This window comes from Corylus avellana, chromosome 9 (genome assembly GCF_965113065.1).
Source record: "Corylus avellana chromosome 9, dhCorAvel1.hap1.2, whole genome shotgun sequence".
NCBI classification, from domain to species: Eukaryota; Viridiplantae; Streptophyta; class Magnoliopsida; order Fagales; family Betulaceae; genus Corylus; species Corylus avellana.
In genome coordinates, this window is record NC_142498.1 from 21,184,780 (window position 1) to 21,209,163 (window position 24,384).

The 24,384-nt window shown below is 37.9% G+C and overlaps 3 protein-coding genes and 1 long non-coding RNA gene across 5 annotated transcripts; all 4 read left to right on the forward strand.

Moving 5' to 3' along the window:
* Window positions 1-785: 785 nt before the first annotated feature.
* On the forward strand, window positions 786-9,914 carry LOC132190268 (Zinc finger C-x8-C-x5-C-x3-H type family protein). Its single transcript, XM_059605205.2, has 7 exons — window positions 786-918; window positions 1,696-1,952; window positions 5,826-6,035; window positions 6,186-6,310; window positions 6,394-7,353; window positions 7,937-8,002; window positions 9,889-9,914. The coding sequence occupies exons 2-5, from the start codon at window positions 1,893-1,895 to the stop codon at window positions 7,337-7,339; spliced, it is 1,341 nt and encodes a 446-aa protein (XP_059461188.2). The 5' UTR covers window positions 786-918; window positions 1,696-1,892; the 3' UTR covers window positions 7,340-7,353; window positions 7,937-8,002; window positions 9,889-9,914.
* A 1,562-nt stretch (window positions 9,915-11,476) lies between these two features.
* On the forward strand, window positions 11,477-16,274 carry LOC132190269 (ATP-dependent RNA helicase). The gene is made up of 2 exons (XM_059605207.2): window positions 11,477-14,928; window positions 15,645-16,274. Exons 1-2 carry the CDS (start codon window positions 11,651-11,653, stop codon window positions 16,036-16,038), a joined length of 3,672 nt encoding a protein of 1,223 aa, XP_059461190.1. The 5' UTR covers window positions 11,477-11,650; the 3' UTR covers window positions 16,039-16,274.
* Window positions 16,275-16,366: 92 nt separating this feature from the next.
* Window positions 16,367-18,755, forward strand: LOC132190331 (uncharacterized). 2 transcript variants are annotated; one of them, XR_009441124.1, is made up of 4 exons: window positions 16,367-16,437; window positions 16,545-16,712; window positions 17,027-17,140; window positions 18,228-18,755. It is a non-coding gene; the product is annotated as an uncharacterized LOC132190331 (long non-coding RNA). The 2 variants fall into 2 exon arrangements; XR_009441123.1 differs by having other exon boundaries at window positions 16,545-17,140.
* Window positions 18,756-21,750: 2,995 nt separating this feature from the next.
* Window positions 21,751-23,409, forward strand: LOC132190609 (putative methyltransferase At1g29790). Its single transcript, XM_059605647.2, has one exon. The coding sequence runs from the start codon at window positions 21,860-21,862 to the stop codon at window positions 23,123-23,125; it is 1,266 nt and encodes a 421-aa protein (XP_059461630.1). The 5' UTR covers window positions 21,751-21,859; the 3' UTR covers window positions 23,126-23,409.
* Window positions 23,410-24,384: the final 975 nt, after the last annotated feature.

Genomic DNA, 24,384 nt, shown 5'->3' on the forward strand with positions numbered 1-24,384 from the left:
GAAATTAAATTTATTGTTTTAATTTTTTTTCACCAATTAAATACTGATGTGTGAATTTCAAACATTAAATACTGGAAATGGTGCCATGGAATCAGATGATATTATCTACTGCCAAATCTTCATCTTCAATGGGAGTAAGGTATATTAATAAAGGTGGTTCATCATCTTGACTTGAGTCTTCTGCACCGACCCTTTCATGGCTAGGATTTCAGAAATTCTATGGCAACATGTCCCACTATATATATATATATATATATATATATATACCATTTAAGAGAAAAAAAAAAAAAAATTAATAAAAAAATAAGAGGGCAGATCACTCCATCTTGGCCATGGGGAGTGGTCAACTTGCAAAAGGAGGGTGACTTTGGCCCCTAGAGATGGTTCAGTCACTTAAAAGGGTTAAATGAAAAAAATAATAATAATAGGTTAATCCTTAGGGTTGGCAAAATTAATCCAAGCCCAATGAGGATAGCCAAGCCATACTCATAAGTTATTGGGGTGGTTCAGCCACCTTTGGCTAGTCATTAATGGAGATGGCTCAACTCCTAAATAAAATGAGAGTGGCCAGCCACCTTCTATAGTTACCATCAGTCCATCCCTTATTTTTTAAAAATTATAAAATTTTTTTTTTTTACTTTTTTTATTAGTGGGACGCGTGTCTTATTTATGTCCATAAGATTTCATAGATCATAGTGAATGGGGGATTTGGACTCAGACAACGTCGTTTTACTAGTGCAAAATCTGGACCGTCTGTTTTTTTAACGGGAGATCTCCTTGACTTTTTCTTCTTGAGGAAGGATTTAGACTGTCTAGGTTTAAGGGTGCGATTCAAATGTGAAGAGAGAAACCCATCCTGATTATGGTTTTGGCACCGGCACAGGGCATTGGGATAGTCTAGAACAATACCGAAATCAGGTACACATATATCTATCTCTCTCGCTCTATAGCTTCCTCGAATTTATTGCTTCTGTATCTTCCAACAATGGCTCCCGTTCCCAAAGACGAAGGTTTGAAGAAGCTCGAGTTCCTCTCCCTCGTATCCAAGGTCTGCACGGAACTGAAAACGCATCTAGGGTTTGGTGACAAAATCCTCGCCGAGTTCGTCACCGACCTAGGGCGGAACTGCGAGACCGTCGACGAATTCGACGCCAAGCTGAAGGAAAACGGCGCTGAGATGCCCGATTACTTCCTCCAAACGCTTCTGACGATAATTCACGCTATTCTCCCTCCGAATCCCTAGTCGGAGAAGGATTCGAAGAAAGAGAGCGCTACGGATGGTAGGAAGGCCAAGTACGCGGCGTTGGCGATCTCCGATAATAGGGATAGAGCTAAGGAGATCGAGAGGGAACTCGAGTTGGAGACCCGCGAGCGGCGGGGAGACAGAGAAGAACGCGAAGAAGAAGGAGAAGACAGGCATAGACGAAGGGACAGAGACAGAGATAGAGATAGAGACAGAGACGGAGATAGAAGAGATAGGCATAGGGATAGATACGATAGAGATGAGAGGCGTAGAGATAGGGATAATGAAGAGGATGAGGATGATAGAAGGGATTATAGGAGTAGGGAAAGGCACAGGGTCCCTTTTCCTTGTTCTTCTGCCTTTTCCTTTTCATTTATATATATTGCTTGCTGTAAATACCTACTGGAACTTACACTAATATTTAAGGCATTGATTCTTCCTTTTATTTCCAGGCTAGTGTTTTAGCAGGGGAAGTTAGTGACATTGTGCTCTTGAATGTCACGCCATTGTCTCTAGGACTTGAAACTTTGGGTGGTGTAATGACAAAGATCATCCCAAGGAACACAACTTTACCCATTTCCGAATCCGAGGTACGGTAACACAGAGAAGCCGGGAAAAGAAGTTTGGGGGATTTTTGATTCCGTAAATTATGCAGGGATTGCACAAAACGAAAAGGGTTTCTTGGGCTTCAGATGTAGACCTTTGTCAGGTAAAACTTGCATTTTAGTGACCAAGCTCAGAATACGTAATTGAAATAAATTGATATAATCCAACACTCCCCTGTTTGAGCTCTAAGTTGTGTAATTTTTATTGGCGTATTTTGATCTGACCCCTTTAGTGTTTGATATAAAGGAACTTGTTTGTGATTCTTTGATATATCTGGTTCACTGTGGCTGTTGGGTCTGCAGGATATATTTCTAGTATTCTTGATAACATGTCATTGGCATTTGAAGAGGAAATTCAACATTTTTTCAGCTAAATGCGAGTGTTAGATAACTTAATAATACATAGTATTCATGTGAGTGCAGAAGCACCGTTAAAATGTCAAAAATGACAAAATGAAGGAAACTTTGAGAAACCATGGAGTAGCTGGCAAGAAATTTGTTTGAAATGACATGCAAACATAATTTTCACGCCAAATGCTGGAAATGAATTACGTTCATTTCCATATTTATGTGGTATTTTAAGTAAATTACTTGATATCATACGTCAGTATGAGAAGTAGAACTGAAAAAGGAAAAACAAAGTTGGGGATTCATTTTTTTGTATGACGGTTTTGCTGAGAGATATCTTCGTGGATTCTAGATCCTAGATCCGAGATTTTAGACTCGATGCTAAATCCTTTCAGCAACATAGGGCACCGTTGGTCAAGGCCAGCCCCTTGTTTTAGAGCCTGGGAACATAGGGATAATACTGGATCATTTAAGAGCCTAGCAGTAATAGTTAATATTAATTAATTATCAGATACTTGTAAACTAAAACCTGTTTATATGTAAAACCAAGATAGAAAATGCCTTAAAATGTAAACATTTATGCTGTAAAACTATTGCAAGATACATTTCTGAAGATTGTGGCGGTTTCTCCTCTACAAGCTCTCAAAGAAGGGCATATGAAAATAAGTTAATTATCACTTTTATATGAATTCTAAGAAACATATGTTTAGATGGTAGGTGATGCAACATTTCAACATACATCTTAAAGCTGCAATGAGCATGTTGAATGGGATAAGTGGCTATTTTGGATGAAAATAAGGTGAAATAAAATAATAAATAAATGCCAAGTTAAAAGGTCCTTGAGGATCAATTTGAGAACTAGAAGAGCCATCAACTAAAAAAAAAAAAAAAAAAAGAACTACAGGAGTTGAATGTATGCCATGATATGGTCATTTGTGACGCAGAGTGATGATTGAAGGGGTTCTATTTTTTTTTTTTATATATATATATTTTTTTTAAAAAAAAAAAAAGTTGAATGATCTACACTAGCAAAATGGAGAAAATAATGTAGAATGAGGTGGTGAAAGCATTTTATTATAGCCTGATATTCTACAATGAATATATCTTTTGATGGAGGCTAATGACATAAGACGTATTGTGAAACTGGCCCCAAGTGTTTTGGAAGAAAGGCATTTGTTGCGTGATTTGGAGTGTCTGGTGAATAAACTTTATGAAATTGCATAATTTCTTCCAAGATCAATTATTAGGACTTTCGAAAAACTGCTATGGAAAGGTGGTTTTTACATTCATCTGAGTTCATTTGTAAGTTGTGTCTGTGAAGGTTGGGAAGTCTGTGCCACATTGAAATGGTACCTCAATCAGTTATCATAGAATTTGAATTAGAAGGGACTATAATAAGTGAAATAAATATCATATTACAATAATTGCTATGCAAGTTTCTTTTCTATTTTTGGTAATTTTTTTGATGAGTAATTGTAAAATTATTAAAAAAGCTCAAAATGCGTAACCTAGTAAGTACACAAGATACACCTGACTGGAAGAAAAAAGATCAAGAAAAACATGAAAGCTAAAAATATTTAAGTCAGAGGTGTTGGATTCTTCCAAACGTATCATAACAATTTATGAATGAGCTATATTTCATTGTCAGTTACCAGGAGCCTTTGAGAAAGGGGTTAGCGTGAAAAGGTTTAGAAGAATGTATGATACTGCTTGATCTCTAGATATTTAGAGGTTCTACGTGCCATTTGGGCTATGAGCCATCTCCTTCATCTAATGGTTTATACCTTTGTGAGTGACCTCATGGTTTGTTCCCAGATGGTTAATTTAATGGTCCAATTATGAGATTTTACTTCTATAAGTGCTTTTTTAGTCTCTTTTTGTAGAATTGATGTCTTCATAACTGTTTCATCTATCGACTTCTACAGGCACATTCTTCGTAATATGGGATTTATAGAATATGAATGTTTGTATGTGTATGAGCATGTGTGTGCGTTAAAGGTTGAAGAAATCAGTGGATCTGTTATTTGTTTAGTTCTATTGCTACAAAAGTTTTAATGGCTCCATGCTGATGCGTTAGTAGGATTGGTGCAACTTAGCCGCGCTTTCTTATTTTTCCCTTCTAAAATTGTCTTTTTCTTTCTTTTTGAAAACGAGGGTTAGCCCAAGACTTCTGCCGCTTCCAACATGGGAGGGTCAATTCACTATGATAAGTTCTACAGACTCACGGCTAGGGAATGCAAAAGAACCAGACTGAAAGGTGACTGAAGTCCTTGGTTGGCCAGCCATTTAGATGAATGTTGCCTTTCCAGAGTGTCTGACACATGATACATTTTTAATCTTGACTTGATATAAGTAGTTGTCTACAATGATAGTAATTCCGGCATGGGGATCGAAAGGTGCAAGGTCAAATCAGAGGATTTTTAAACAGAGCCAGAATCAAATCAAGTGATTTGAAAGATGCCCGAGTTGGTGACAGGATGAACGCTTGTCAATGACTAAATTCTTTCGAATGTATTGGTGGCAGCGCTAATGTTGCTGAAAAAAGGCCTCAAATTTAATGGTCACCATAGTTTTAAGTGAGTCCTGTCTCAACATGTATAGGAGTCGTTAGAACAACCATCCTTGTTTACCCGTTTGAATTGATTAAATGATCATCTACATTTTGTATCCTTGTTTACCCAGTGGAATTGACCAAATGGTCAGATGCACTTTCTTTTATCTTTTGTTGAGGGGTGGAGGATTTTGAAGTTAGTTTGGCTTGGCTGCAAAAGGAAAATCTGAACCATGTTGGAGGGAGATTGGATATTTGGCCGTGAAACTTCATTGAGGAAAATTAGATGACGTGAAATGTCTCCTCTAGAAACTATGAAAGATTCAATAGATTTTTTATGAAGCAATTATCTAGAGGTTGTGAGTAGAAAGGTGCCAGCAATTCCCAGGAGGGCTTAAAGTCAAGTTGATTCCTTAAATGTCCAATTAACCAGTCTCGAATTATGTGTTACTATCTTAAGAAACATGGCCACACCCAGTTATAGTTCCCATCTGAACCTTTGTCTTGTTTGTGAGGAGTTATTGTTCTGTTTTTAACTTCCTCAGGGCCAATTTTGTGGGTCTATGTTCAAGATATAGTCCAAAACAAGGTCATAACTGGTAATTGGTTGGAAATTGGGGTGCTATATCCATTTTTTTATAGCCAGATGCCCCATCATATGTGGTTTTTAGTTGAAATGTACTCGAATTGATATGTGAACTAGTCCTCAGAATTATCTTAATCTTTCTGAGTTACACATGTATAAGATGGATACTGAAATGAGCTTGATAACGTGAAGTCATTTTATGCATAGTTGGCTTTGTTAGCCTTGCTTTGGAATCTTTTTTCTTCCTTTAGGTAGTCCTTCATTTTTTGTTTGGCTTATATATTTTCATTTGACTTTAAATTTTAAGCTAGATATATTCAGAGAGAAAGTGCTTGTTAATTTTCTTTATTGAAGTATTTTTACGCTACCATTTCCCTGTGTGCCAAAGCTTTGGCATTTAGCTCCTTGACAGTATTTGTGAAATTTAATGAGTATCCAGCATTTTATATACTCGCCCAGTTAACATATTATCCTATCCATAATGATAATCAGGTCAGGTTGTTCCTGTCAGAGGAATCACCTTCACTAGTTGGGTTGGGCTCTCAAGATCACCTCCAAGCAAAGGCATCGTTCCTATTGCATTCAACTGGATCAGGGTCTGATGATAATCTTCCTCCCGGTTTCGAAGGGGCCCATCCAGCTAACCACTTGCAGATTAAGTTGTCTCAGATTCCTCTAGTAAAATGGAGATCTCCTCCTCGGGTAAATAATGCTTCTAAGAATTTTGATTTTGACAATTTTCCTTGTATTTTAAAAGTGAATTGTGCCCATGAATATCCATTACGAAAGCTCCACTGTAGGCTCTTTGCTCTGCTTTCTTAATGTTATTTTTGTTATATTTAATTTCTATAGTTTGTGATGGATTTCACTTGGCAAGTGGTTGCTGGGGAAGAAAGCAAAGAGAGTGAGGTTGAAAATCAGAGGGAGATGAGAGTACTTGAAGCTGTTTATCCACGTCCCTCGGCCATTCCTCCAAAGTATGATACTTACTCTTCCCTTGAGAAGAGTTTTCTCTTGGCTTATACTCTTGAACTGAACAGTTATTCTTGTCTCTGTACAGCCCCTGTGTTTTGGCAGATGCGGAAGACATGAGTCACAACGATGAACAAGCTTTTTTGATACCCCTCACTCCCATTGAAGATGAAGATGTGGCAGTAGATATATCTTCTGATTCCATGGCACCATTTCCGGTTTCCTTAAGCCAACAGCCACTACCATTGGCTGCTGGAATTCCATCTCCATCCCAATGTAGTTTACCTACCATTTCAAACCCTCCTGCCCAGGCGCCAACTGGTGGAATGGTTGTTGGTGCAGAACCTGATGTTGCAGCATCGGCATCTGCCGCCTTTAATGCAATCGTGAAGGGCAATGAGCATGGAAGCTTGATTGATCATGAATTGCTCATTAAAATTCTAAGTAACCCAAAAATGATTGAGAAATTGGTTACAGACTATGGACCGGCTGCTAACACACAGGATGTACCGAAGCCAAGGTCACCTCCAGTGTCTTCATCAGATCAACCTCCTGTTCACATTGACCGGACTTTATCTAGCACACCCCCATCAGCTACCCTATTGGCTGGTCCTTTCTTCCATCAGCCAAATGGGGTTGGAGTGGGACCTCCGAATCCACGACTTCCTCTGCCCCCAGCCATTCCAGTTTCCTCTCTACCCCTTGTTGGAGCTCCCCCAGCAAAGGACATCAGTTATTATAAGAGCTTGATTCAACAGCATGGAGAAGAAAGACAGGAGGCCCTTCCACAATATGGTAATAATCGTCAGAGTCACCAGTCAGGAGCAAACCAGGAATTAGTAAATAACCAGAGATCAAGAGATCTGAGGCCCAAAATAATGAAGCCTTGCATATACTTCAATAGTTCAAGGGGATGTCGGCATGGAGCCAATTGTTCATATCAGCATGATGCATCATTCCAGCAGCGGGGTACTAGTGTGCCGGAGATGCAAAGTGCAAAGCGAATGAAAGTGGATAGGGAAATCAGCAATTAGTCTCACTCCTGAATGTATATTTTCCACATGATAGAAAGGCTTATTGCAGCTCTCAATCTTTCACTTCTGTTTTGGCTTGGTCTTATCATCAAATTGCGATTAAAATTTAAATTCTAGTTAGAGCTTTGATGGGACAAATTAAATTGCGGATTTTAGTTAATGCAAGAGCAATTTTTCTTCATGTTGCATTTTATGCGGAATAATTACTATTCTGATGAAATGTGATAGTAGATGTGCGAAATTACCATATAGTAGTAGTAACTTTATATATATGTAGAGAAATGTTAGGGGTCAATAAGTTTCTTATATTTGACTTATATTTTTCTAGAAATTAAATAGACCAACTATTAGATTTGTACAATCCATCATTGACTTATGTGAAATTCACATAAGTTTACAAATCTAATGGTCGATTTGTAAGATACTATAGGTAAAATATGGGAAAAATGTTGACCCATAGCATTTCTCATATATTAATAAGCTAAAAGTGTATTGGCAAGTTTATGGTGTTGTTTCTAAGGTTCAGTTGAATTTTAGAGAACAAAAAAATCTAAGATTCAGAATGTGATTTTTTTCTTTTCTTTTTTTCTTTTGTAGGTGGCTCGTGCATCAGCCTTCACTTTAGGTGTGGTATATGGAAGCGTGAAGCTTAAAGTTCTCAAGGTAATTTCTCCATCAAATGCTGTTTAATATTTTCTGAATTCTCCATCGAATTCTAGTTTCATCACTTACATGTATTTTTTGCCCTTTTGCTGTTGGTTATTTGTCTTTTAACCCTTAAAAACTAGCATATTATATATCTATATTTCTTAATCAATGCATCCCTGTGTATTGTACTCTAGATTTTCAAAAAATTGATCTAACATCCTGGATTCCTGGTCAAGTGAGCTGATTGGTTGTGGTACATAATAGGTATGACTCTTAATCTAGTGAGTAATGCAGTTAGGAGCTGATGCTTGCTCAAGGCTGTTTGCCCTTCATAAAATAATTTATAGCAAATTACTTTTGATAAGTAAACTCTGAAAGATAATTGAATCCAGCAAATTACTATGGGTATCAGTATAGAGATTCTTAGAAAAGGATGCTCTGAAGAGTGGATATAGTGCAATCTATAGCTCTTAAAAAGCAAATCAAGCTCTTCTAAAGACTTCAAAGCCAGACGAGAAAAAAATAATTTCGTCATTTACGGATGTTATATTCCATACGTATCCTAGTTTATCCGATATGAATACGTATCAGACACATATACGGCTATTTTGAAGTTTTCTTGCTTCCTTGCTTGTTAATTAATTGTATAATAACACTTCATTTCTGACTGCTCTTTCATCTTTGTATGGGGCTACAGACCCAAAACATCACAAGAAAATATGAGCATTAATTGAACTTAAAATCCGATAATTTAAAGGCTTGAAGTCTTATTCCTTTAGCCCAATCAACAAGATATATGCATTTCTATACGTTATGTTTAGTCATCAGGTCCAACTTTTCCATGGCAAACTCAGTATGCATCGCATTCTAAATATCATCTATTTATTGGACGGTTTAGGTGATATTGATATGGTGGACTTTTGCTTGAAGCTGAAAGTAAATGATAACAATTAGATGTGCTACTGTAAAAAAGCTCGTGCATATCGAAGGGAGCAAATAATGGTGAAGAAGAAAAGAGAGAGAATCATTTTGACACAGTCAACCCATCGGCCAAGTAACTGTTAGAGCTCGTAACAGTTTAAACTTATGTTGAACAAAGTTTCATGGTAGTTGGTCACAGGTTTTTTTTTTTTTTTTAATTTTTTTTGGAGGGGGGGATGGGGAGGGGTGGGGGTGGGGTTGTGGGTGTGAAAGAGGATATAACTTGCTTAGGGCATCAACATACTCTCTAATCAAAGATGAAGCAATTACTAGAGAAGAAAAATTGAAGGTAATGGGGGAATTGGTGATTCAAGAAAGGAGGTCCATGTTCTTGCAGTGGCTAGAGCAATTGGCCTCTGCCCTAATGTTAAAGGTTGGGTTTGGAAGTGAGGGTAGCTTGAGCCACCATGCTCACATGTTTTTACTGCTCTTGAAATTAAACCCCGAGTTTCAGTGTTGACCCATTGTCTTGTGTGAAGGTAATTCTAGTGGGTATAGATTGGGGATGGCATGTGGTATTCAGATTGTAAAGTGGAAAGGGAAGAAAACGTTGAGAGACAAACAAAATGGTGTGTTCATTGATGATACGTTTTTGGATGTACCTTTCGTTTCCTCTAATAATGCCTTGTTCGCAGAATGCAAATAATGTATATTGAGCTACCTTTTCAGGAGAGAATGCAATGCCCTAGGGCCAAAGCTCTTTACCTAAAAACAGCAGCATATATATATATATATAGTGCCTTTCCGTGTTCACCGCTATCTTGTGGTTTTATTGCTAAGCACGCTTAAATTCAGTGATTGAAGCTAATGAAAAAAAATTGGGAGATTTTTTAATTTTTTTTTAGTTCTTACTTTACAGTATTATATATTTTTTTGTTTGGAAAGTTTTGATTTAATCTTTTCCCCTCCTTTGTTACCAGGCGAAGGCAAAGTCACATAAGAATGCTGAAGCGAAGGCTCATCACTGATGGGCTCTGGTGGACGTTACTTTTTGTTTTTCGTTGCTGCTGGCAGGGAGAGAGAGCTTATTTTCTATTTATAAGACGAAGATTGTTTTCTTATGGTTTCGGATGTTTGTTGGCTCCCCACCCCTGTATGATGTCCTTTCATGGATGGCAGATAGATACATAGCTTGTTGCGGCTGTCGGCATAATTGTTCAAGAAGATGCATATTTTTCTCAATAATAATATGGTAGAAATTTCCTCCGAACCAGTATGGAGGACATGTCATCCAACCAATGTAAAATAGTATTAAGTGTTTATAAATATTTAAAAGGTATATTAAATTTAGTCTAAATTAGTAAATTGCTATTAATGAGGTTAAGAATTTAATGTGCCTTTTAAATGTTTATAGATACTTTGTACTATTTTACATAGGTTTGAAGATATTTCTTCCATGTCGGTTTGGAGGAAATTTCTATCCATAATAATAATGCTTACGTGGTGGTTCATGCTTTATTTCGTGGAGTTTTTAAATTGATAAATAACTATTAAAGAAGTTTTTAGAAAGAACTATTAAAGAAGTTGATGGGATGGTAATTGAACTAAAATCTTTCTTTTTAAAAACTCTTTACCACTGGACTGCTAAATCTTTAATTCACGTACAACATAGCATGGCAATCTATGTACTAAGAAATTAAATTTATTGTTTAATTTTTTTTTTCACCAATTAAATACTGATGTGTGAATTTTAAACATTAAAAACTGGAAATGGTGCCATGGAATCATATGTTATTATCTACTGCCAAATCTTCATCTTCGATAGGAGTAAGGTACATTAAAAAAGCTTGTTCATGGTCTTGACTTGAGTCTTCTGCATCCACCCTTTCCCACCCTATATATATATATATATATATATATATATACGATTTAAAAAAAAATAAGGGTAGCTGGCTACCTCATCTTAGTCATAGGGGTGGCCATAAAAAAATAATAATAATGGGTTGGCCCTTGAGGATAGCAAAATCACCTCAGGCCTAACGGGGGTGGTCAAGTCATCCACAAAGCTCTTGGGAGTAGTTTAGTCATCTCTATAAGTTACGAGGGTAGTTCGGCCACCCCTTGCTGGCCAGCAAAGCAACTCTTAGATAAGAGTAATGATACAATGCATGTGGCGTGCGTGGGCCAGTGCAAAATTTTATTTATTTTTTCTTTTAAAATAATAATAAAAAAAAATTTGTGTCTGGCGTGCATCACTGTTGATGCACGCCAGGCGTGCATTGTATCATTACTCCTTAGATAAAATGGAGGTGGTTGGCCACCCTTAAGGCTAAAATGAAGTGATCAATTGCCCTCTTTTTTTTTTTTTTTTAATTATAAATAATATTTTTTATTTCTTTTATTAATGGAACACATGTTCCATTTATAGCCATAAGACTTTAGAAATCTTAGTTAACGAGGGATTTAGACTCACACAACGTCCCTTTACTAGTACAAAATCTGGACCGTCCGTTTTTTAACGGGAGATCTCCTTTACTTTTTTCTACTTGAAGAAGGATTTAGACTGTCTAGGTTAAACGGTGCGATTCAAATGTGAAGAGAGAAACCCATCCTGTGATAATGGTTTTGGCACCGGCACAGGGCATTGGGCAAGTCTAGAACAATACCGAGATCAGGTACACATATATCTATCTCTCTCGCTCTATAGCTTCCTCGAATCTATTGTTTCTGTATCTTCCAACAATGGCTCCCGCTCCCAAAGACGAAGGTTTGAAGAAGCTCGAGTTCCTCTCCCTCGTCTCCAAGGTCTGCACGGAACTGGAAACGCATCTAGGGTTTGGTGACAAAATCCTCGCCGAGTTCATTACCGACCTAGGGCGGAACTGCGAGACCGTCGACGAATTCGACGCCAAGCTGAAGGAAAACGGCGCTGAGATGCCCGATTACTTCGTCCGAACGCTTCTGACGATAATCCACGCCATTCTCCCTCCGAAGCCCAAGTCGGAGAAGGATTCGAAGAAAGAGAGCGCTTCGGATGGTAGGAAGGCCAAGTACGCGGCGCTGGCGATCTCCGATAATAGGGAGAGAGCTAAGGAGATCGAGAGGGAACTCGAGTTGGAGACCCGCGAGCGGCGGGGAGACAGAGAAGAACGCGAAGAAGAAGGAGAAGACAGGCATAGACGAAGGGACAGAGACAGAGATAGAGATAGAGATAGAGACAGAGACAGAGACAGAGACGGAGATAGAAGAGATAGGCGTAGGGATAGATACGATAGAGATGAGAGGCGTAGAGATAGGGATAATGAAGAAGATGAGGATGATGGAAGGGATTATAGGAGTAGGGAAAGGCACAGGGATCGGTACGAGAAGCCTAGGAGAGAAGAAGAGAATTTGGATAATAGAGATAGAAATCGGCACGAGAAGCCTAGGAGAGAAGAAGAGAATTTGGATAATAGAGATAGAAATCGGCACGAGAAGCCTAGGAGAGAAGAAGAGAATTTGGATAATAGGGATAGAAATCGGCGGTACCAATCAGATGAGCCGGAATTGTATAAGGTTTACAAGGGCAGGGTTTCGAGAGTGATGGACACGGGCTGCTTCGTGCAATTGAATGATCTGAAGGGTAAGGAGGGTTTGGTTCACGTTTCGCAGATTGCGACTCGTAGGATTGGAAATGCCAAGGACGTAGTGAAGCGTGATCAAGAAGTTTACGTGAAGGTGATATCGATTTCGGGTCAGAAGCTGAGTCTTTCTATGAGGGACGTAGATCAGCATACGGGTAAGGATTTGCTTCCCTTGAAGAAGAGCTCGGACGAGGATACGATGAGGGCAAACCCATCCAGCGGGTCGAAGGAGGGGCCAGTGATGAGGACGGGGCTTTCGGGGATTAGGATTTTGGAGGAGAACGACACCGCGCCCTCACGGAGACCGTTGAAGAGGATGAGTTCACCGGAGATATGGGAAGCTAAGCAATTGATTGCTTCAGGTGTTTTGAGCGTTGCGGACTATCCGACTTATGATGAGGAAGGAGATGGATTGATGTATCAAGAAGAGGGTGCTGAGGAGGAGCTCGAGATTGAGATGAACGAGGATGAGCCTTCGTTCTTGCAAGGGCAAAGCAGGTATTCATCTGATATGTCACCTGTGAAGATTTTCAAGAACCCAGAAGGTTCTTTGAGTCGTGCTGCGGCCCTGCAGTCTGCGCTGATAAAGGAGCGTAGAGAAGTTAGAGAACAGCAACAGAGGACAATGTTGGACTCTATTCCCAAGGATCTGAATCGTCCTTGGGAAGACCCTATGCCGGAGACAGGTGAGAGGCATCTAGCGCAGGAGCTCAGGGGTGTTGGTTTATCAGCATATGACATGCCGGAGTGGAAGAAGGATGCTTATGGAAAATCCATCAGTTTTGGGCAGAGGTCGAAGCTCTCCATTCAAGAACAAAGGCAGAGCTTGCCAATATACAAGTTAAAGAAGGAACTCATCCAGGCTGTGCATGACAATCAGGTCCTGGTTGTAATTGGCGAGACTGGTTCGGGTAAGACAACTCAGGTGACTCAATACCTTGCAGAAGCTGGATACACTACCAGGGGAAAAATTGGTTGTACTCAGCCCCGTAGGGTGGCTGCGATGTCTGTGGCCAAGAGGGTTGCTGAAGAGTTCGGTTGTCGGTTGGGTGAGGAAGTTGGATACGCTATTCGATTTGAGGATTGTACTGGTCCAGAGACGGTCATCAAGTATATGACAGATGGTATGCTTCTTAGGGAACTTTTGATTGATGAGAACCTTTCTCAGTACTCTGTTGTTATGCTCGACGAAGCACATGAGAGGACAATACACACGGATGTTCTTTTTGGATTACTCAAGCAACTAGTGAAACGGAGACCCGAACTTCGTTTGATCGTCACGTCTGCCACACTGGACGCAGAGAAGTTTTCAGGGTATTTCTTCAATTGTAATATATTTACAATTCCTGGTAGAACTTTTCCTGTGGAGATTCTCTACACCAAACAGCCGGAAAGTGATTATCTAGATGCAGCTTTAATTACTGTGTTACAGATTCACTTGATGGAACCTGAAGGAGACATCCTTCTCTTCTTGACTGGTCAAGAGGAGATTGATTTTGCCTGCCAGTCTCTCTATGAGAGGATGAAAGGGCTAGGTGGTAATGTCCCAGAATTGATTATTCTGCCAGTGTATAGTGCGCTTCCTAGTGAAATGCAGTCAAGGATATTTGAACCTGCCCCTCCAGGGAAGAGGAAAGTGGTTGTGGCTACGAACATTGCTGAGGCTTCTTTGACTATTGATGGGATATTTTACGTCATTGATCCTGGGTTTGCAAAGCAAAATGTGTATAACGCAAAGCAAGGGCTGGATTCACTGGTCATTACTCCTATTTCACAAGCATCAGCTAAGCAACGAGCTGGGCGTGCTGGGCGTACGGGGCCTGGCAAATGTTACCGCCTCTACACTGAGAGTGCATACCGCAATGAGATGTCCCCTACTTCAATTCCTGAAATCCAGAGGATAAATCTTGGGTCTACTACACTTAACATGAAAGCTATGGGGATAAATGATCTTCTGTCTTTTGATTTCATGGATCCACCTTCACCTCAAGCTCTCATTTCTGCCATGGAACAGCTGTACAGTCTAGGAGCTCTTGATGAGGAGGGGCTTCTGACCAAATTGGGCCGGAAAATGGCAGAATTTCCTCTTGATCCGCCATTATCTAAGATGCTGCTTGCCAGTGTGGACCTTGGATGCAGTGATGAGATTTTGACAATCATTGCAATGATTCAAACGGGAAATATCTTCTACAGGCCTAGGGAGAAACAAGCCCAAGCAGATCAGAAGAGAGCCAAGTTTTTCCAGCCAGAGGGAGACCATTTGACATTACTTACAGTTTATGACGCTTGGAAAAATAATAACTTTTCTGGGCCATGGTGTTTTGAGAACTTTGTTCAGTCTAGATCCTTGAGGAGGGCACAGGATGTCAGAAAACAGCTACTCACCGTCATGGACAAGTACGGTCTTCTATTCTCTTCTCTTTTGCTATTTTTCAGTTATACAATTACTTCCTCCCAATAGCTTTGCTTCAACCGTTGCCTTCTCATTTCTTTAGTTTCATGAGACTATTGTCTTGGGTTGTGTGTATTTATATTTCCTTGGAAATGTCACAGCGATGTTACAATTTTTGTTTTCTCATCCTTTGGCATTATACATTATTAAATTGAGAATATTGTTTGCTTTTCATATTTCAAAAAATAGTGATTGTTCTCCACCCCGGTTTGGATGCCACATTTAAGATGGCAGTGAACTGATCATCACAATTTCTGTCTGCGTTGTCAAACTGTGTTTTCATGGCCCTAAAGTGATATTTATTCCCACCATTTGTGCTGGGATAATTGTTTTGGATCTAATTTATTGGGACTTTCAAGGTCCCTATTAGTTGCTTGCTGACAGATATGCTTTTTTTAGATTACATTTTTAATCCCAATCCATTCAGTCAGCCACAAAATCAGCAGTAAATGCTATATGACTTCCTGATTCTTTGAGGTGGCCACATCCTTGCTGTACCTTTTTTTTTATAATAATATAAATCCATGAATGCCATGTCTATTCTGCTAGTTTTGTTGATGAAGAAGTAATAAGTGATTATTGTTGGTAATTTGTCATCTTTATATCGATATGTATGTGGATTAAACCACTTTCTGACTAAATGATTGATTCTGCATTGCAGATATAAATTAGACGTCGTGAGTGCAGGAAGGAATTTTATGAAGATCAGGAAGGCAATTACTGCAGGATTCTTTTTCCATGCGGCTAGAAAGGACCCACAAGAGGGCTATAGGACCCTAGTTGAGAACCAACCAGTTTATATCCATCCAAGCAGTGCTCTTTTCCAGAGACAACCCGACTGGGTCATCTACCATGAGCTGGTGATGACTACAAAGGAGTACATGCGAGAGGTCACAGTTATAGATCCCAAATGGCTTGTGGAACTGGCCCCAAGATTCTTCAAAGTGGCAGATCCTACAAAGATGAGCAAGCGCAAAAGACAAGAAAGAATTGAACCGCTTTATGACAGATATCACGAACCTAACTCTTGGCGTCTGAGTAAACGTCGTGCTTGAGATGTGTTTCAGCGAATCAGTCTTCTCTTTATTTGAATTGTGTATCTTGTTGTGAATGTCAATATTCTCCTTGTATAATTTTATGAAGTTTTTGATGCTCTAAATGACCTTGATCAATACTGATGAAAAGTTTTCCCAACGTTTATATGTTGGGGCAATTGCTGGTTTCTCAGTTAACTACATTCTTATTTTACATTATTGACTTTTATTAATTGAAGTTGTGAATCCTGACTGAATTCCTGTCTTTGTTCAAGCCAAAGCATGAGCCAGCTTCTCTTGGTCTTAATGTGGTTTGCTTTTGTGTAACATCTGTATGTATAGAATACCTGTTGAAGTCTTTAAAATGGACTTTGTTTGGAATTTGGTTGACTGAGGCTGCTATCCCAAATTATTCTTTGGGTGAGTTACTGATGATCTTGACATTTTCTTATGGTTTTTTATTTTTTATTTTTTTAAATCTTAATGGGGTATACAGTTGTTGAGTGGTGTTCTTTTATCTGCTACAGTCGAGACCATAGTATTTGATGATGTATTCCAAGGTCCTCTAGCATATGTAAGGCATCCGTCTGCAATTTTCAACTGTTGTGGCAAAATGAGTGAAGCAGTCCATGTCTAGCATCAAGTTGGGGAATTTAAATTTAATGGGAACATGAGTAAAGAATTTTGCGGGGCAGGTACCTCTCTCTCTCTCTCTCTTTTTCCCCATCAGGTGTCTTGGTTGTTCAGTTCATCAATCTTAGGATCATAATTTCAGCTACTATCGTATCATGTATTATACTTCTTTTACACGTGGTTGTTAGGATGATTAGAGGTTTAATGGTTCTATTAGTTTCTGTGACTTTGTTGATCATTGTGATTACGAATTTTATTGGTTTTACGGTGAGCGTATTGGTACAGTTTTCGTATTTTCTTCGCATTTACAGAAAAAGAAAGGTGCTTTTGGTTTTGTTGAATGAGTTTTTGAGCTATTTGATCAAATGCATAGCAGGTATGCTCTGGATGTGAATTGCAGAGACAATAAGATGTTCGTTTGCATAAGAAATTGCTGCATTTGGCTCAGGATCCTGCTAAAAGGCCTGGAATTGAAGTCCACCTCGTGCAGGTTAATTGATTTTCTTACTTCTACATCGTAGAAACAATGCATTCTTGATGCTCATCCGCTAGCTAGCACGATAAGATTTTTTTGTAAATTGAGAAGTCGTTAGTTCCCTAGTTTTATAATTAATGTATTGCCTATCAGTGCTTGACCTTGTGTATGGAAAGAGTACTGTTCCTCATAAGTTGAAACTTCTTTTTATGTCCTTTTCTATGTGTGGTGAATGGTTATTGTGATGAATAATGAGTTGTATTTCCTACTTGATTACCTTCCAAACTTGGATTTAATCGGTCCCCACATGCTGTTAAAGACCTCAAGAGCCATTTTGTTATGTCATACTCTTACACAAAGAAGGATACAGAGGTTTGAGAGCCCTATCCCAGACAACTCATTCCATGAACCTTGACCATGTGCCAAATATCAGTCTGGTTAGGATTCAGTTTATGTGCTGAAATGCAAGCCTCATCTGATACTATTTGATAATTTTGTACTCGTTGCAGCTGATTTGATATGCCCATAATTCCCTGCAGAGAGTACTTCTGGTTGCCAGTAGTTGTGAAGTATGAAACATTCACATGTTTGACCTAGTTTGACTTGGATTAATTTTGATGAAATTGAATTGGCCTAGCTTGTTCATAACTGGCTTTTCTATATTTCACAGAGTTGTTTGCTTTCCTGCTATCTTATTCGTCATTTTAATTGATTTTGACTTTACTTGGTGCCTTTTGGAACAATGGCTAGAGGTGCAAATATAATATGGAATTATGCTTTTGCACTTTGTAAGACACTAAATGAACCGTGAAAAAGGCCATTTAGACCCTTTTTAACCACGCATGCTTATCATGAAACAGTAATTCCTCATTACACATCAAACACTAAGCTGAGATGGTAGTTCTTGTAGTAATTGCAATCTGTATTGCTCTCTTTTTATCCTGGTTTTGCCGTCAATGAAACAGATCAAACCTCATCCTCTTCTCTCTCTTTTTTTTTCTTTTTCCTTTTTCTGGGAACCTTTTTGTTTAAATTGTTGCATGAATGTATTCCGTAAATCATACTTTTCTTCAAGTTCATTCAACTTATGATGGGAATTCAGCTGATTCTGTGCATTCAGATTTTCCTCATGAAGAAGCTGCCCGAAGTTCTATAAACTCCTCTAGCAGACACAGGTTTGTTTTTTTTTTTTTTTGCTCATTTCTATTATGTCCTAAAATATGTGGTTTATTTTTTGAGAAAGTTCCCTGAAGTATCACATTGATATTTGATAGTCCACAAATAAAGTTACGTTCAATTTTTTTGCTTGCTTGATGATTAACATTCTGACATCTCTAGCTGGTTTTTCAATTGTCGGCATACACCCACCACCTGCCTTTGGTTAACCTTGAAGCCCTTGCGCTTGAAGCAAATATATCTTATGATCAATGTCAATGATGAACATTCTCTGTACATGCCAGTGCACGGTTTTCTTGTTAAATACTTGCATCTCAATCCATCCATTGGGCTAGATCTGGCAAAATTTATAGAAAATTTTAAAAGAATAGTAATGGTTATTCTATTTCAACTTGTATTATGAGTAATACACCTTCATATTCAGGAATTGACAATTTTGTATACCAAACTTGCCAAGAGAAATTTTTTTCAATCTAGTCTATTGAATTTGGAATGGCATGTGTCCAAAATATGTATAATTTTGATATGTATTTTTAATAGATCAGGTGAGAAACATATGCATTTTAGACACACAAATACATGTTATAATAAAACTGTAAAATAATTACATTTATTTGTAAACTTTTCCAATGGGGCGCTGTCAAATGCGCAAGCAGTCACATGTATGTACGAGTGAAGAAAGTAAGATGGAAGGAAGCAGTACAGGTGACAAATAAATTTTTGAATGTCTTAAGGATGAAGTTTTATGATTGTGCCTGTTTTTCATTAATCTAACTTCATTTATTTTAGACACAATTACAAAATACGATAAAGGAAAAAATAATAATTTATTGTAGATATGTATGAATTTAAGATTTCTCATAAAATCGTTATGCTCTTGATGCATCTTAGCATATAACTGTCTGGATTTATCATGATAATACCAATGTTAATTCCTATGCGACTTTCAAAATTTTTGAGGTACGATCTGAATTTTCTATATACATGTGATATCCTCTACCGTGCTTCTATAAACAGCGATTGGAAACTTGTCTTGGATAAACTTCGAGAGAGCAAATGTTTTGCTGCATTTTCTATATCATATATGAAAATGAATGTTGTTTAGGTTGCAATTGTAGCAAAACAGATCAGTTTTGCATATCAATTGGTGAAGTATATGAATCCGTCACAGTTAAAATTTCAAGACGTGAATAGAGATACAACCCTTGTCTTTGCTGTGCCATTAGGAAATTTAGAAATTATTAAGGAGATGGTGAACAAGAATCGTGGGTTAGTAATTGTCCTAAATTTTTTGGGATATCTACTACTTTATTTTGCAGCTTTGTATGGTGGTCCATCGGATCACATCAACAAAATGTAATACCAGCCAATGATTCTTGTTCACCATCTCTTTAACAATTTCCAAATTTTCTAATAGTACATTAAAGACAAGGGTTGTAACTCCATTCACATCTTGAAATTCTAACTGTGGCGGATCCATATACTTCACCAATTGATATGCAAAATTGGTTTGTTTTGCTACAATTGCAACCTTAAGAGCATTCATTTTCATATATGATATAGGAAATGCAATAAGACATTTGCTCTACTGAAGTTTATCCAAGGCAAGTTCTCAATCGTCATTTATAGAAGCTCGATAGAGGATATCACATATGTATTTAGGAAATTCAGATCCTTGGTCGGCTGAAAATTTTGAAAGTAGCATAGGACTTAACAAATATATGATAAATCAAGACAATTATATGCTAAGAAGCATAACGATTTTATGAGAAAACTTAAATTCATACATATCTACAATAAAATGATTATTTTTTCCTTTTATCTTATTTTGTAATTGTGTCTGGAATAAATGAAGTTTGATTAATTGAAAACAGACACAATCATAAAACTTTATTCTTAAGACATTCAAAAAATTTATTTGTCACCTGTACATGTGACTGCTTGCTTACAGTCACATCATAGCTCATGATTTTATCATAAACACCCAGACTCTTTTTGCTTTTTTCTCGCATTCAATTATACTAAAAAAGAAAATTGCAGGAATGATACTTTTAAATCCATAATTACTATGATCAAATCATATTGTCAACACCATGTAAAGAAAGGAGCATAGAAGAAAGATGTTATATCACGCTACATGTGACTATTTGCTTACAGTCACATTTCTAATAAAATAAAAGTAAGATGAAAGTAAGCATAGCCCATGATTTTATCATAAACACCCTAACTTTCTTTGCTTTTTTCTCGCATTCAATTATACTAAAAATGAAAATTGCAGGAATGATACTTTTAAATTCATAATTACTATGGTCAAATCATATTGTGAACACCACGTAAAGAAAGGAGCATAGAAGAAAGATGTTATATAACGCTAAAGCTGCAAAGCATTAAAACTGCGTCGTTCGTCCCGCAGCCTACGATGGCCCGCCAGAAGAAAGCAAGTATGAGTTGGATCTCTGGAGCTTTGACTTTTCGTTGATATTGACCATATGATTCTCACGTTCTTTACCGAGGATAAACTCTAGGCTTTGTTATACTGGGCCCATCATATCTTCGATGCTTACACGTGGACAGACAGACCCATGTTCATAAAGGAATCTCTCTTTTCCATCATCATATACATATCAGTATCATAACTTGTATTGATTAATCATTAATAAAAAGAGAGAAAATATATATATATATATAGATATATATTATTTGACGATTTTATCTAGCAAACAAGAATACTATTTGTTTTAACAATTTTATTTTACACTCGTAGCTTTTTGGGAGATTTATTTTTAAAGGATTTATTTTTTCATTGAAATCATATTATAATATCTTAAGATACCATTCAATTCAAATATTTAAGCTAACGAGATAAAACCCAATTGCGTTATTAAACCTCATTCCTGCTACGTAACATAATTGTTCTTCACATAATCAATCAAAACTAGTTATAAGATATTTCACGATCGGGGTTCGCAATCATTTAGTGTCTAACTATCTAAAACTTGCTCGAATAAATGAAGCACGGAACAAATTTTTCAAATATACTAACCATTATTATTTATTATCTCATCTATGTAATTGGATTGGAACATTAATTGTAGGGTAAAATAATTGTGAAGGCTATTTGGGTGTGTTTGGCAAAGGACTTGAAAAATGAAGTGGATCAAAATTGTAATAGATTTGATTGATGTTAGAGAAAAATGTAATAATGTTTTATATAAAAAAAAAAATGAAAAAAAATCTGTTTTGTAATTATTTTTTTTATATGAATTATAATAAAAAATAATTGATGTAATATAAAAAGTAAAAATATTATAATTAATTTTAAAATTAAATTTTTTAGATGATTGGATCACCCGACTCTTTTCCAACCAGGCTCACGCACGCACGGACCGACAACAACCCCATCACGAAGTTACTGTCTTAATATACACTGATCTAATCTTAATATCAAATTGATTATTCAGTCCTTTGTCTTCTTCCACTTCACAAATCTCGCTCTCGCTAGAACCCTCGTCACTCGCTTGTATCTTAGGAGTGGAAGTAGAAGAAAGCAGAAGCAAGATGGGTTCTGTGTCTCTGAAAATAGGTGATGGAACAGCCAGATTCAACAGAGTAACTCTGTGTTCTTCAGCTGTCAACATTCTTATGCTCTTCTCTGTGCTCACCACAAATCTATTTGCTCTCTATGCTTTCACATCCGCTCCAAAGGACCACCAAAACCACCTACTTCACAACACCCACAAGAACATCTCTCTCATCTCGGAGCAGGTAGCGCTGATCCTCAGACAGATCGATGTCTCGCAGAAAAAGCTAGCCAAGATGGAGAAAGAGATTCTTGGCTATGAAAGCCTCGATCTTTCCAGACCCAATCTTGCAAAAGAGCTCGAACTTTTTCTCCAGCACCACCAGCTCCCACTGGGGAAAGATTCAAGAACTGGGATCACTGAAATGGTGGCTTCTGTGGGCCATTCCTGTGAGAAATCTGTGGATTTGTTGTCTCAGTATATGACTTACAAGGCCTCTGGGCCTTGCCCAGACGATTGGAGCGTTGCCCAGAAGCTAATTTTGCGTGGATGTGAGCCTCTGCCTAGAAGGAGGTGCTTTGCCAAGTCTGCTCCCAAGGTGGGCATCTCCCCTTTTCCTTTTTCGCTTTGGAAACCTGTTAGTGATAAGATTTTTACCTGGAGTGGTATTGGGTGTAAGAGTCTTGGGTGCTTGAACAATAAGAAAATTAGTAGAGATTGTGTTGGTTGTTTTGATTTGGCAAATGGGTCTGAGAACCTGAGGTTTGTTAAGGCTAGAAGCAAGAATGATTTTCTGATTGATGATGTTTTAGCTTTGGGAAATGGAGGGATCAGAATTGGGTTTGATATTGGAGGTGGGTCGGGGACCTTTGCTGCTAGAATGGCAGAGAGGAATGTGACTGTGATCACCAACACTTTGAATATCGATGCCCCATTTAGTGAATTCATTGCTGCAAGAGGACTTTTCCCTCTGTTCTTGAGTTTAGATCATCGGTTCCCTTTCTATGATAATGTGTTTGATTTAGTTCATGCGGCGAGTGGATTAGACATCGGGGGAAAACCTGAGAAATTGGAGTTCTTGATGTTTGATATCGATCGCATTTTGAGGGCTGGTGGCTTGTTTTGGTTGGATAACTTTTACTATGCAAATGATGTGAAGAAAAGTGAGCTAACAAGGTTGATTGAAAGATTTGGATATAAAAAGCTGAAATGGGTTGTGGGGGAAAAAGTGGACGCCGCAGCTGGGCCAGGGAAATCAGAGGTTTATTTGTCTGCCGTTTTGCAGAAGCCTGTAAGAGTATGATAATAAGGAGCTGCAGTAGGAAACCGCAAGAGGTAACATATTATTTGCTAGTTCTATCATTGTTCTCACAGAATTAGTGTGAGTTCATTGCTTTTCACATCCTTATGATATTCCTTCGATAGAAGAATAAGTGTATCAATTTATTTTCTTTTCTTTTCCCAGCTGCAAATCAGCAGTGAAGGATGATCTGTTATGTAATTTTAAGGCTGTTACATTTCTTATTCCCTATTTTAGCGGAAATTGTCGGAATATTAATTAAATGATTAATATTAACAAATAGCAGCATATGGGATATTTGATGTTTTGGATTGTTAGCTTGAAATATGTTTTCCTCTGACTAGTGCTTCTACTTGAATAAAGATGAGCCTTTCTCAGATCCTGAAGATCAGCATAATGCTGATTTTTCATTAGGATCTTGAAAATTACTTGACAATATTCTCAGTGGTGACGATGTTTCAAATGCTAGAACTCAAGAGGACTTGTAGTGGCACGTGTTTATGGAATGTCTGACTTTGCATCAGCCTGATATAGCGATATCCACTTTGTAATCTGTGTATGAATGGAACATTGGTTGGCTTTATGGACTCCCCGAGCAAATGGGGTCAGGTCCTCTCTTTCCGTGCAATGAACAACCTTGTTGCATGAGATTTAGATCCGCATGAATCAGTATGTCTGTTAAGAAATCTTTGCAATATGCAGTAATGGATGGTTATTTCTTATTGAATCACTATAGCCCGCAATCCACCTTACCAGCTTCTTTTTTCCTCAAATCAGAGCTTAAAGCCTAGAAATGCCAATCTTATGACCATATACAAATATCCATTTGAACTGTGCACCAAGTTTGGCTAATCAGAAACCCTGACCCAGAACATCCATTTACTTCCCTTTCTCTGATCTGTTATTTGGAGTCAACTGAAATTAATCAGAAAACTGTCTTGGTCAGCCTCTATCACTAGATATTAGCATTCTCTAGGGGCTTAACAAATTTCTTTCATTATTTTAGCTAAAAAAATATGCGTGATTTGTAGAACAGCTTGTGAAAATGGCATGCAAAACTAGTAGCACATCCTCTTTATCATACATACCTAAACAACTTGTAGCACTTACTATTTCTCTCAAAGCTCATCATCTTCATAAATGGTGCGCTTGCCCCAAATGACCTAGCCGGAAATCCGATTTGTTGGACCTTTCCATACAATCAAGTAAAAAGGTCCAAATTATGTGGCTGAATAAATCCTTTATCTGTTGACAATAGAGGA

What these genes read in the sequence shown, in the direction of transcription:
- LOC132190609 (XM_059605647.2), top strand. Translation starts at nt 21,860, where the DNA reads ATGGGTTCTGTGTCTCTGAAAATAGGTGATGGAACAGCCAGATTCAAC.
- LOC132190269 (XM_059605207.2), top strand. Translation starts at nt 11,651, where the DNA reads ATGGCTCCCGCTCCCAAAGACGAAGGTTTGAAGAAGCTCGAGTTCCTC. An exon ending in CTACTCACCGTCATGGACAA is followed by an intron (nt 14,929 to 15,644) that starts GTACGGTCTTCT and finishes TCTGCATTGCAG; the next exon opens with ATATAAATTAGACGTCGTGA.
- LOC132190268 (XM_059605205.2), top strand. Translation starts at nt 1,893, where the DNA reads ATGCAGGGATTGCACAAAACGAAAAGGGTTTCTTGGGCTTCAGATGTA. An exon ending in CAGATGTAGACCTTTGTCAG is followed by an intron (nt 1,953 to 5,825) that starts GTAAAACTTGCA and finishes AATGATAATCAG; the next exon opens with GTCAGGTTGTTCCTGTCAGA. An exon ending in CCCTCGGCCATTCCTCCAAA is followed by an intron (nt 6,311 to 6,393) that starts GTATGATACTTA and finishes GTCTCTGTACAG; the next exon opens with CCCCTGTGTTTTGGCAGATG.